The sequence below is a fragment of the Salvelinus fontinalis genome, chromosome 25, assembly GCF_029448725.1.
Source record: "Salvelinus fontinalis isolate EN_2023a chromosome 25, ASM2944872v1, whole genome shotgun sequence".
Taxonomy (NCBI): Eukaryota; Metazoa; Chordata; class Actinopteri; order Salmoniformes; family Salmonidae; genus Salvelinus; species Salvelinus fontinalis.
The window spans coordinates 15,463,685-15,477,369 of NC_074689.1; the positions used below are offsets into that span (position 1 = coordinate 15,463,685).

At 42.9% G+C, this 13,685-nt stretch overlaps 1 protein-coding gene across 8 annotated transcripts in view; it reads left to right on the top strand.

Moving 5' to 3' along the window:
* Positions 1–13,685, top strand: part of pde1ca (phosphodiesterase 1C, calmodulin-dependent a) — a 188,855-nt gene that overhangs the window by 119,451 nt on the left and 55,719 nt on the right. For all 8 annotated transcript variants that reach the window (XM_055881376.1, XM_055881372.1, XM_055881374.1 and 5 more), the window contains 3 exons: positions 5,906–6,019; positions 7,752–7,934; positions 9,527–9,593. In XM_055881376.1, coding sequence (XP_055737351.1) covers positions 5,906–6,019; positions 7,752–7,934; positions 9,527–9,593 — 364 coding nt within the window. The remainder of the gene's footprint in view (positions 1–5,905; positions 6,020–7,751; positions 7,935–9,526; positions 9,594–13,685) is intronic.

A 13,685-nucleotide genomic window follows, 5' to 3' on the forward strand; every position in this document is an offset into this window, starting at 1 on the left:
AACATAAATATGATTATTTCACTTTCCACCTCATTACACCAAGCTGTAATGATAGACCAAGCTATAATTAGAAAATTCAACGTCTATTCTGTCTGCACAGCTTCCCAGGCAACCACCACAAAAGGAATGCTGTGATACAAAATCAGCTTTCCCAAGGCAAAGGATGGGGGATATGCTGTGAAGACTGTGAAGACCCAACATTGCTATTTATTGCATCAGTCGAGCATTTCAGTCACACACAAAAAAATGCACAACCAAGTATAGCATATTTCAAATTGAGTACCTCAGAAACATCCGAAAACACATTGTAGAATGAATAGATCACTTCATCATTGAATTGATAGTATCGTAATAGAAGAGTAAATAAAAGGAAATTAAATTCACTACCCATTTAACAAAAATGTACTTTTTCAAAAATATTACAGGCTACGTAGGTGGGCTCCTGGATCCAGTGCCGTATGTGGGGAAGCTGTGCGAGCTGTCCAGGACCCCTATCTGCTCAGTGTTAGAGGCCTGACAAGGAGGAACCCTATCTGGATTTGTCTCCTCAATGGGTCCTGCCCGCTGTGGTACCTGTATTAGGCTTATGGATCTAATATGACATTTTTTATGTCAAATGAGGTCTCTTATTTCAGAGTGTGTTCATGTTGATCAATGCTTGCCTATAGTAAATGTCTGGTCAAATAAATGTCTGATTAATACATACAATTCAGAAGATATTGTCATTTATAATGCTAATGCAGAGGCACCAATACATTTTCCAGTACACTTATTGTATACTGTTTTCATGTACATTCCCTTATGTCTAAGCTTCGAAGGTGACTCAGGCTTTACGAATTATTGTGAATAAGTGTATCAGTGAACTGTATTCTGTAATTAGTTACAAAACAATAGAAATTCCATTTGTCTGAGATCCAAAAGTCCATGATCAGCTGTGTTGATCATCAAAGCATTTTGCAGAGAAAATGGGTTGAAGCATACTATTTAAGCTGGGAATGACATGTGGCCCATTCTTTACCTTGTCTAATACCATGGCATTTTTGAATACTCGTATCTGATTGGCTTGAAGGGCATTCGAGAGCATTTTAAAAGGGATAATCAACTCAGGGCTCTATGCATCTTTGAAAAATAATGCAACTCTGTGGAAGGTCAGTTCCCCTCCGCTAGGGTTATAAACTTACTTAACTAAAACAATAAGTTTAGGCAGTCATTCTGAATGGTTCAGGTAAGGGTTAAGGTTTAGGATAGGGTTAAAACCATAAATTTAGGCATTCATTCTGAATGGTTCAGGTAAGGGTTAAGGTTTAAGATAGGGTTAAAACAATACGTTTAGGCATTCATTCTGAATGGTTCAGGTAAGGGTTAAGGTTTAGGATAGGGTTAAAACCATAAATTTAGGCATTCATTCTGAACAGTTCAGGTAAGGGTTAAGGTTTAGGATAGGGTTAAAACAATCCAAATAAAAATGACTGCCTAGCACTGGGATTAAACACACAATCCTCGGAGCCAGAGCTTGCGGTTTACGGAACAAAAATTAAACCAACCCTCTGAGCCCATCCACAACTCCCTAGCAAGCCGCAACCCTACTTGATGGTAATAGCGCTCACAGATGCCCATAGTGGCCGCTTTTGAAGGCATCTCACACCGTCCTGCGGACCCGGATGAACGTCGACTATCACCTTGGATCACGGGTGATCTGGCTGAAAGGAATAGAGTGCCATTTGAAACACATCCATAGTACCCAGAACAGGTGTCTATGACTAGTGATGAGGTACAATAATATAGGATGAATTCATATTCACATGATAACCCTTCTCACTATTGAAAGGGCATGTTATTGTTCAGTTGCAGGTTCCTCTGTAGTTATCGCCTGTTGCCTTTTCCATCTAATTTTCCCTCTTATCTTTCCCAATCAGAGAGGCTTCTGGTAAACTGTAATCATTTAATGGGATGACATTGACATGACTCATTGATTATGTGTTTGTCTGCTAGAGAGCAGACGGGAATCCTCTGGGAGATAGAGAGGGAAAGGCAGGTTTTTGACGCTTGGCTGATTTCAATATCATCATTAAAACGCCATGTTCTTTTTCCTTTGTGTGGGTGAATTTTATTAACGGTAAAATTATAAAACCGGTAGACTTATATCACCAGGGTAAAGAAGAGTATATAAATATGAGGACTAGTAAAAAGCATTTTGTCGAGGTGTGTGTGTGTGTGTGTGAGTTCTTTGATAGACCTCAGACTGTTTCATGTTACTAAGAAAGAACTGGAGAGTCTATGGTGTCGTTGTTTCTGTTGCTATGTTCTCCAATCTCCACCGTGTTCCGGCGGTAAAATGGATTCAAACGACTGTGTCTGGGAGTCAGGTTCTCTAACAGTAGGTTGTTCAGTCAACCTATTATGAACTTGACCCAGTGTTTTTCTACAGAACCGTGAATAGGGCAATTCATGTATTTTCATCTAGATATTGTGACGTGTTGAGGTTGGACCCAGGTGCAAAGAAGATACCAGACGAGGAATCGGTGGTTAAGGATTAACATAATACTTACTAAGAAACGGTAGCCGCAGGATCACAGTACACTTGAAAAAACAACAAACACTAAGTCTCGAAAACTCACTCAGTTAACAACCACACACAGTAAACAATTCAAGCTTCTGCAAAGGACAACAGAAAGCACACCTCTTTTAGCGGGAAAATCATATTGAGTAAATAGGACACACCTGAGGGTCGTTAATGTATCTAGAACGGTCTCTGCCGCCCTCTGCTGACAGGTGGAACCATGATAGATAGATATGTGCCTTATTTGCTAAAAGGTTTATCATACCAAATTACTGTGACCTTATGGATTATTCTGCCACAAGAGCTACCTTATCTACCCCTAGATCAAATAGGAGTGTAATGACTAGGAATTCTAGGTTCAAATATTCCTCTTAGTTTCTTCTCCTGTAATGGCAGAAGGAGAAGTGAATAACCACACAGTTAAATCCATGGAGTAGAGCATTTGTGATTTCACCCTTCATCTCTCTCCCCCGTCTGTTTGTACCTTGTGTGGCCCAAGCAGCTGTCGGAAGAATTGGGTCAAACCTGTCCCCATGTGTCCCACACACTCCCCTAACAAACACACACAGACATACACAGACACGCTTAAAAAACACATTTTGCTCATGTGCTCACATATTAGTCATGCATTTACACACAGACACTTTACCTACAATTACACTCTGATGCACTCGCACTCACACATTAGAGCCTAAACGTGCACACTCAAACACAAATTCTGCTTTCATCACCAGAGCTGGCATATAAACCCTTACACTGTGACATTGTGTCATACTTATTATGAAAGTGTGACTACAAACTAGTGACATTGACGACGTCAACAGACCAGCTGTCAACAAAGCACAGATACACACCAACCTGGACTCAGGGGCAGATAAAACATCTGGGCCACTCAAATTAGTATACTATGTTAAGTTTGCTATGCTATGTATTAATTTTCATGTGATATGTTACAAACTACAACTGGTATGATATATTACGAATTGTAATTTGTGCAGTATGTTGTGAATTTGCAATAGCTATGATATGTTACGATTTACAATTTGTTGTGGCCAACGTTAGCTAGGCGGCTAAATCTAATGTTAGGGTTAAGGTTAGAGTTGAGGTTAGGATTAGGGTTAGTAGAAAGGTTAGCTAACATGCTAAGTAGTTGCAAAGTAACTAAAAAGTAGTAAGTAGTTGCAAAGGTGCTAAAATGCTAAAGTTGTCTGTGATGAGATTCGAACACACAACCTTTAGGTTGCCAGACATTCACGTTATATGTCCCGGATTTACATTTACTATGTTACGTCTAGTCCATGAGACTAGCCTGTACACACTCACATACAGTACAAACACACACCTAAAAACTGCACAGGCAGGACAGCATGCATTTAAAAAGTCTCACCCGTATTCACAATCACATTTCGCATGAAGAAATAGATACACAACACAGTCATGCATTCAGACACGCACGCACGCACGCACGCACGCACGCACACACACACACACACACACACACACACACACACACACGCACACACACACGCACACACACACGCACGCACGCACGCACGCACGCACGCACGCACGCATGCACACACGCACACGCACACACACACACACATACACACAGTCAGTGCAATAATCAAGCAGAGGTGTGTAGAGGTGAGAGTCATTAGCGGCAGCTAATCTTTAGTCTAGTTAGGAAGAGTTATTATAGTGTCACATACTGCTTTCCCAGATGCTCCTGCTGTAAATACCAATCAGCTCTCTGCCTTACACCTGAGCTGCTTTTTACTGGGCTTTGTTTGCAGCACCATTATCACTGTTTGCTCTTTGTAGTTCCAATTTAGCTTTTTCTTTATCCAGGCAATTTTTTTCTTTCATGTCAGCTGGTGTGTGTTTGTGTATGTGTGTGCGTAAGCGTGTGTATGTGTGTCTTGCTAGTGTTGTCCCCTGTCTGTGTGCCAGTTCACAAGCCTGTGTAGTCCAAGAGGATGAGAAAGACTAGAAATAATCTCAGAGGACCTGTGGATTGTAGCGATGACAGTGTAGACCGCTGGCACCATAACAGCAATCTGTCAATCATCCAACTGTGTAATCGTATGATAGTTACGATGCTGTTTTGAGGAGGTGATCAGTATCCTCTGACCTCAGTGTTCTTGGCTGGGCATTCTGATTAAATGGGATTTTTCTCTTTTAAAAAGCATGAAATACCCCTGCAGATCTCTGCTCTATTCTCCTTAGTTTCCCTATATTATTGACTTGTGTATCAAATAGCTTAGAGTTCAGCCAGCACACCAGGGTTAGGAATTGTTGGAAAGAGACCAGGATTCTTAAAAAATGCTGAAAAAAGACCTTTATGCTGTGGCTGATGGTTAATGGTGATTTCAGCTTGAACTGACATCCTCAGCATTTACAGTGAACGTGATCTCGTGAATGTCAGGGAAATTGCTTTTAAAAGTCTATGGCTGTGTGCAGGGTGTTAATCTGTGTTGGATTGAATCCTAGCCTGAGTTCTCCTTTTACAAAACCTACATACAAATGGACTGTGACTTGGGCATTTGTGCCATTTGAAAGCAGCTGTGGCTTGTTGTATCAGGGCAGACTGGGCTGGCTCTTTAAGGGGATTCTGATTGCTGGGATTTAGACTCTGGCAGAGTGGGCTTTGGCTAGCAGGCCTCTATTGGCTGTTAGATCTGCGTGTGTGTATGTGTCATACTGCATGTCCAGCCAACAGTGTGGCATGCATGAATACACAGCTGAATAGCTTCCTCTCTCCTTAGTTAACCTGGCATCCTTCCTTATTTATTTAACTTGACCAAACATTCTGTTCATCTACCAGTTACTCGAACCTTCACATCCCTCAGTAAGGTGTCAAACACGTTAATTCATTGTTTAATCATGTTTTGTTAATATATTACAAACATGGTTAGCACAGGGCTAGTAGGGAAGCTGCTGTCTCTGTGCCATTGGTGGGTGTGACATGGAGGTGTACCAGGTGACTGTCTAAATGTAGATCTCTGTCTACCTTTACCATAACCAAATAGGATTATGATCCACATATGCCTTTTTACTTTCAGGACAGCAGTTTTTTGTATGTAGTCATCATGGCATGTGTTGTTTTGGTATTCAGCCACAGGACATTGGAATTAATGTATGCTATTGCTCTTTTTCAGGGTAGTGTGTGATGTAACAAGTCCACTTAATTCTGAAAAATAAGCCACGCTTAGTAGCACATGCATAAAAACACACGCATTACGGCAATTGTTCTGCCAGTACGGTGGCACAGTCTAACTTTTAGTGCCTGCAACTGTAAAAGCATGAAAACTCATGACATGTGTTTTTGTTGCCTTTCTCCAGGTTGCGATGCTTGGTGAAACAGTTGGAACGAGGAGAGGCGTCCGTCGTCGACCTCAAGAAGAACTTGGAGTATGCAGCCTCAGTCCTGGAGTCTGTGTACATTGAGGAGACACGGTATGGATATCTTATCATTGGCACAACTGTCCAGTAGATTGGTCAATACCACTATACACATTACATACAGTATCTGACATATTCTGTGTGAGCCGAGTTATTTCTCAATTGAATGTTATTTTCTCCTTCTCTTTCTCTATCTCCATCTCTCTCTTACTCTCCTGCTCTTTCTCTCTCCTTTATGGAAAAACCACATGAATGTAACACGTGATCTTAGATGAAATGAATGTCAAAACGTGACAACATGTAAAAGCAACAAGTGATAACATGAAACTACAGATATGATAACGTTGAGCACGTGAAAACATGATCTAATGTGAAGTACATGTGACAACATGAGGACCCACATTTTCAACAAGTGATACCATGAAACTACACATTTGACAACATTTTCACATGTAAAACTTCAAGTTAGATTTTCACATGTGAATGTTTTTCACATGAAAATTAAATTCCACATGTGAGATTTAGGTTTTCACATGTGAAAATGAAAATGATAATTTTCACATATGAAAGATTTAAAACATGTTATTCCCCTCACATGCGAAAAGGTGGTGTTATTAACATGTGAACTCTAATTTAAAAGATGTGAAAATGCGATTTCACATATGAAATTAGATTTTCATATGGGAAACATTTCACATGTATTTTTTGGGAAGGGAAGTAATGAAATGGCATGGGTGTTTTAAGGTAAGTGGTACGCTGTTCAGCTAAAATAGTGTAAACATCTTGAATCAATATGAATACACTTGACATGATCACTTAGTGCTGACTTTTCAAAAGGACCCCACCTGGGATTTAAACTCAAAACCTCTGGATTCGGGGTACGCTGATCTTTCTGATGCGCCACAAAGTTTTCTTTTTCAGAAGTCTCCTACAGATTCAGTACCTATAATACATCTCTGCACTTAGCAAAAGAGTCACATCTGCACTGCTATTTTAGTTAATCGGTTTATTCTCTCATTATTGATTTCATTGACTTATTTCAGCAATTTGTATTTTTGACCAAAGTGTTGGAATATAGTTGAAATTAGTTATTGACACCGACATGGTGACGTAGCAGGAAGATCGAAATGCCATGAACCAAGAGGTTGTAAGTTCAAATCCCAGATGAGGACATGTTGAATAATAATTACAGTATAAATAAACATAAAAAATGTAATCATGTGCCGAATATGTAAGTTGAAAACACTGCGACCACGTGACGTTCCGGGGACATCATAATGAATGTTTTATTTTATGTGAAAAATATCCACGTGAAATTTCATTTGAAATATCATCACATGTGAAGTGTTCCAAAACCATTGTTTCACATGATTTAACATGTGAAATTGTATGTGATCACGTGAAAATCCACATGTGAAACTTCATGTGAAATATCATCACATGGTTTTTCAGTAAGGTATCTCTATCTCTCTCTCTCTCTCTGTATTCCCCTGTCTCTCTCCCTCCTCTTTCTACACATATTTGTTAGAGAGAAAGAGAGCAGAATTAGGTTTTAATGAAAAACGTATCAAGTGCTCAAATCAAAGTAGTTATTTTAACTTGATTGAAACATTATTGATGAGAAGAGATGGTGTGTGTGTGTATGTGTGTGTGTGTGTGTGTGTGTGTGTGTGTGTGTGTGTGTGTGTGTGTGTGTGTGTGTGTACATGCATGAATGCATACTTGTGCGTCCATGCATGTATTTGCACATATATGTGTGTGTGCGTGTGTCCGTCCCTCTCCGCAGGCGATTGGTGGACACAGAGGATGAGCTCAGTGACATCCAGTCGGACTCCGTGCCGTCGGAGGTACGTGATTGGCTGGCCTCCACCTTCACGCGTCAGATGGGTCTGATGCTGCGCCGGACCGAAGAGAAACCGCGCTTCCGCAGCATCGTACACGCAGTGCAGGCTGGGATATTTGTTGAGAGGTTAGTTTGTCATCCAATGTTCTCCGAACATGTAGCATGTTTACTAAACTGGTGAGATCTGTGTATTTGTGAAGAGGTCGATTATCCTACAAATACACTAGATGGCCAAAAGTCGTCGAACATCTCATTCCAAAATCATGGGCAATAATATGGAGTTGGTCCACCCTTTGCTGCTATAACATTCTCCACTGTTCTGGGAAGGCTTTCCACTAGATGTTGGAACATTGCTGCAGGGGCTTCCATTCAGCCACAAGAGCATTAGTGAGATCGGGCACTGATGTTGGGCGAGTAGGCCTGTCTCGCAGTCGGTGTTCCAATTCATCCCAAAGGTGTTCGATGGTGTTGAGGTCGGGGCTCTATGCAGGCTAGTCAAGTTCTTCCACACCGATCTCGACACACCATTTCAGTATGGAACTCGCTTTGTGCATGGGGGCAATGTCATGCTAAAACAGGAAAGGGCCTTCCCCAAACTGTTGGTATTGAGTGAATCTTTACGTGCTATGCGCTTCAGCATTCGGCGATCCCGTTCTGTGAGCTTGTGTGGCCTACCACTTCACGGCTGAACCTTTATTACTCCTAGACGTTTCCACTTCACAATAACAGCACTTACAGTTTACCAGGGCAGCTCTAGCAGGTCAGGAATTTAACGAACTGACTTGTTAGAAAGGTGGCATCCTATGACAGTGCCACCTTGAAAGTCACTGAGCTCTTCAGTTAGACCATTTTACCCTCAATGTTTGTGTATGTAGATTGTATGGTTGTGTGCTCGATTGTATAAACCCGTCAGCAACAGGTGTGACTGAAATAGCTAAATCCACTGATTTGAAGGGGTGTCCACATACTTTTGTAGTGTATATGGTCGGTGAATTTCATACTGAATTAGGATATCCCACATTCAGCTCACTGTTAGTCTCTCTTGACAGATTGTTAGCAATAACAGCCCCCATAATCAAATCAAGTAGCTTACATTTAAGATTTGCTTCTGGGTCCCAAGGTTATCTCATGCTAGCAGTTACCCATAGACTTCCAGTCATTGCGCGAATGCTAGTTAGAATTGGCTCACGAAACTACTTCTAACTTCCATCATACTGGACACAGAGACATACAGATGGTATCCACGGGTTCATCTGCCTCTGGGAAAGTAGATTAAGGCCCTCGTTGTCAACATCCTGATGTATCCCTTTAATGGATGGGACTACCATATTTTGGCCTCCTGTCAATGGAGCCATCAAAGTATTTTCAAAGTCATTTTGTCCTGTAGAGAATGCCTTATCATAAAGAACCCTACATGAAAGTGTCTGCATCCAGCATCCAGCAATCTCTGCCCAAGCCCTGGGTGGGTGTATTTGATAGCATACAGTATGTATCAGTTTCACAGTAGAAGGGTAAACCCCAGCCTAGATGATAAGCATTGGGAAGGTCACCCATCACATCCCTGTTGTGAGGTATTTCCCCCAGAACCATCCTTCCCGTACCCTTGAAATGCTAATACCACGAGCCATCTCCCCACGTCCACCTCCACCAATCAGTGGTCCTTGGCTCTCTGGGTGTCCTAACATTGTGTGTGTGTGTGTGTTATCTCTCCCTGACAGGATGTACCGCCGGACGTCCAACATGGTGGGATTAAGCTATCCGCCCAGCGTGATCACGGTGCTCAAGGTATTATGAACCGCAGCCTGGCAAGGGCGGCGATAGGCCAACAATGCAGGGGGAAGTCTGAGATAGTCCAACAGGGTGGAGGGGAGAGAGGGTCAGGCCTGCGTTACGCCAAACAGGCCAGGGCAACCGAGATAAAACCCTACATCATTCACAACTTCACCCTATTTCATACACAGTATATGAAGGAGTAGATATGTGTAGAATCACAGTACATACAGGCCACATGCTTTCATTTCAAGTCATTCTCCTCCGATGCCAGAACACATGGGGGTAAAAGCAGCATTTGACAAAAATACAATTTATTTTGACTATTTTGACTATTTTTACTAATGGCTGTCTTGTAATGAGTAATCATTTGTGTCCCGGTTACTGAACGCAGGACCTATTCACATGCAAAAGAACACAAGGTATTAATACACTGCTGATCTTATAGAAGGGATTTTCATGTAACGTGTTGTTATTGCTGTGTAATAGTGGCGTAGTGTGCCATGTTTTCATGCCCATGACGTAATGACTCTTCATCTGCAGAGAGAGATGACCGAATTAGAGTTTTGTTTGATCTGTTTAATCTGGTGTGATGATAAAGTAGATCTCTCTCTTTCTCTGCTATCGTCACACACACACACAGACACACACACACACACATATGCTTGCACGGACACACACACACACACACACACACAGCACCTAACCATCTGGGTAACCCTAACCGGTTGCTCAGAGGCACAGAGGTCAATTAGAGGTCAATAGTGTGTTTTGTTTTATGCACATCATAAATTATGACATATGTGGTCTCTCGTGGGATTTGGGTTCAACACCCCGTCCCTTCCCCATCAGTAAGATGAACTTAACTGTCTCATGACATGCACTGCTTCTATTTCATAACTATACAAAACTGTACAACAACCGTTAACCTAAACCTCGACAGGTCAGAATCCATACCAAACCAGGAAAAGCCTGTAGAATAGAAAACCAGGACTCTGTGTCATAAACTTACTGGACCAACCCTGTACAGTTTAGACCAATGTCCTGATAGCATGGGGGATTGGCCATCTGGCAATTCTGGTAAATGCCAGATGGGCTGGAATTGTTTTGTTGTTGGGTGGGCTGGTCAAAATTGACACACATCCAAAAATGTTTATGTTATACTAATCAGTGGGCAACGGCCGGCCCCCCCTCTCCCACAATGAGCCAGCCTGGTTTTCTAAAAGAGTGAGCTGAGGTCACACAAACTCACTTTCAAAGTAAAATGCGGCATCAGCAAAAATACCTGCTCAGACTCTGTCATCAGACAGTCTAGATCATGGATCGTAAAAATAAAATGAATGGGTGCCTATAAACGTAGAAAGAGCTAATTCTACATTGTCACCTCACTCAAAACGTCCTATTTTTTGGGTGGCTAAAACTATGATCTGGTGCATTATCCTCATGATTCCTGTAATGAAAGTGTCTGCCCTGCCCCTGTGCCTGCGCTCGAGAGAAAGATGTGTTCTGACCATATAACATTTCAAAATGCAATTGAGGGAAAAACACACCGCTTGGGAGCTTCGTCCCCTTGTCCCTGCCGAAGAGAGGAGGGTCTCAGCTTTCTGTAGGCATTTTTTTCTCAACACTCAATATTCAGCTCAATAGCAACTATGTATTTTACACCCAAGATATTTGATATGTCTTTGGGATATGGAGTGCCGCGCCTACAACTGCAACGTTTCTTGTTTGGAAATAACATTTACTGTTGGATCAATACATGGGTATAAAATACAATTACATCTGTAGTCCTATTTTAACAGACTTGTTGGCTGGTGTGGATAAAATGCCAGGACCAAACTCTTGACCCAGGCCGCACCTGGCTGGCAACAATCCTTACCGATGATTTGATATTATCATGCCTCACCTTATGAATCATTCACTGGCTGGCTTGACTGTTATTAGATTTCTTCCAGCTATCTCACAAAGCTATTTTCTTCTTATTCTACTCTAAACCCGCTAAATAACACAGTGTTGAAATGAAAAGCTCTGTTGACTGCTTACCCCCGTTCCTTCTGTATTCAGCCTGCTGTCCTGACCTGTCATTGGTTGATTCACACGGAGACTGGACAACTTGGCTTAGTCATCTTTGAGCCCGCTCTCTTCCTCTCTCTCTCTCTCTCTCTCTCTCTCTCTCTCTCTCTCTCTCTCTCTCTCTCTCTCTCTCTCTGTCTGTCTGTCTGTCTGTCTGTCTGTCTGTCTGTCTGTCTGTCTGTCTGTCTGTCTCTCTCTCTCTCTTTCTCTCTCTTTCTCTCTCTTTCTGTCTCTTTCTGTCTCTCTCTCTCAGTTCCTTTCTCTCTTTCTCCCTCTGTCTTTTTCGCTCGCTCCAGCCCATCCCTCTTTCTCTCTCCATCTCCATCTCTCTCTTTCAGTATGCCTGCAGGCTGTGTAAGCCAGTGGCGGGAGACAGAGATGGAGAGCAGGCGAAAACTTCCAATTTAAAGATTTAAATCTTTAATGTGTTGTAATTCAAATGGCCCCTGCAACAGACATGTCAGAAGAACTCCACAAAACTTTGTTGGAAAGAGAGAGAGGGAGGGATTGAGGGAGGGAGGGAGTTGTATAGAGAATGAGAGAGAGAGAGATGGGGGAGTGAGGGAGGGAGAGAGAATGGGGAGAGAGATAGAGAATGGGGAGTGATGGAAAGAGAGGGAGTGAGAGGCAATGGGGGATAGAAGGAGAGAGAGAATGGGGAGTGATGGAGAGAGAATGGGGGAGTAAGGTAGAGAGAATAGGGAGTGATGGAGAGAGAAAGGGGGAGTAAAGTATAGAGAGAATGGGGAGTGATGGAGAGAGAAAGGGGGAGTAAGGTAGAGAGAGAATGGGGAGTGATGGAGAGAGAAAGGGGGAGTAAGGTAGAGAGAGAATGGGGAGTGATGGAGAGAGAAAGAGGGAGTAAGGTAGAGAGAGAATGGGGAGTGATGGAGAGAGAAGGGGGAGTAAGGTATAGAGAGAATGGGGAGTGATGGAGAGAGAAAGGGTAAGTAAGGTAGAGAGAGAATGGGGAGTGATGGAGAGAGAAAGGGGGAGTAAGGTAGAGAGAGAATGGGGAGTGATGGAGAGAGAAAGGGGGAGTAAGGCAGAGAGAGAATGGGGAGTGATGGAGAGAGAAAAAGGGAGTAAGGTAGAGCGAGAATGGGGAGTGATGGAGAGAGAAAGGGGGAGTAAGGCAGAGAGAGAATGGGGAGTGATGGAGAGAGAAGGGGGGAGAGTACGGTAGAGAGAGAATGGGGAGTGATGGAGAGAGAATGGGGGAGTAAGGTAGAGAGAATAGGGAGTGATGGAGAGAGAAAGGGGGAGTAAAGTATAGAGAGAATGAGGAGTGATGGAGAGAGAAAGGGGGAGTAAGGTAGAGAGAGAATGGGGAGTGATGGAGAGAGAAAGAGGGAGTAAGGTAGAGCGAGAATGGGGAGTGATGGAGAGAGAAAGGGGGAGTAAGGCAGAGAGAGAATGGGGAGTGATGGAGAGAGAAGGGGGGAGAGTACGGTAGAGAGAGAATGGGGAGTGATGGAGAGAGAATGGGGGAGTAAGGTAGAGAGAATAGGGAGTGATGGAGAGAGAAAGGGGGAGTAAAGTATAGAGAGAATGGGGAGTGATGGAGAGAGAAAGGGGGAGTAAGGCAGAGAGAGAATGGGGAGTGATGGAGAGAGAAGGGGGGAGAGTACGGTAGAGAGAGAATGGGGAGTGATGGAGAGAGAATGGGGGAGTAAGGTAGAGAGAATAGGGAGTGATGGAGAGAGAAAGGGGGAGTAAAGTATAGAGAGAATGGGGAGTGATGGAGAGAGAAAGGGGGAGTAAGGTAGAGAGAGAATGGGGAGTGATGGAGAGAGAAAGAGGGAGTAAGGTAGAGAGAGAATGGGGAGTGATGGAGAGAGAAGGGGGAGTAAGGCAGAGAGAGAATGGGGAGTGATGGAGAGAGAAAGGGGGAGTAAGGTAGAGAGAGAATGGGGAGTGATGGAGAGAGAAAGAGGGAGTAAGGTAGAGAGAGAATGGGGAGTGATGGAGAGAGAAGGGGGAGAGTAAGGTAGAGAGAGAATGGGGAGTGATGGAGAGAGAAAGGGGGAGTAA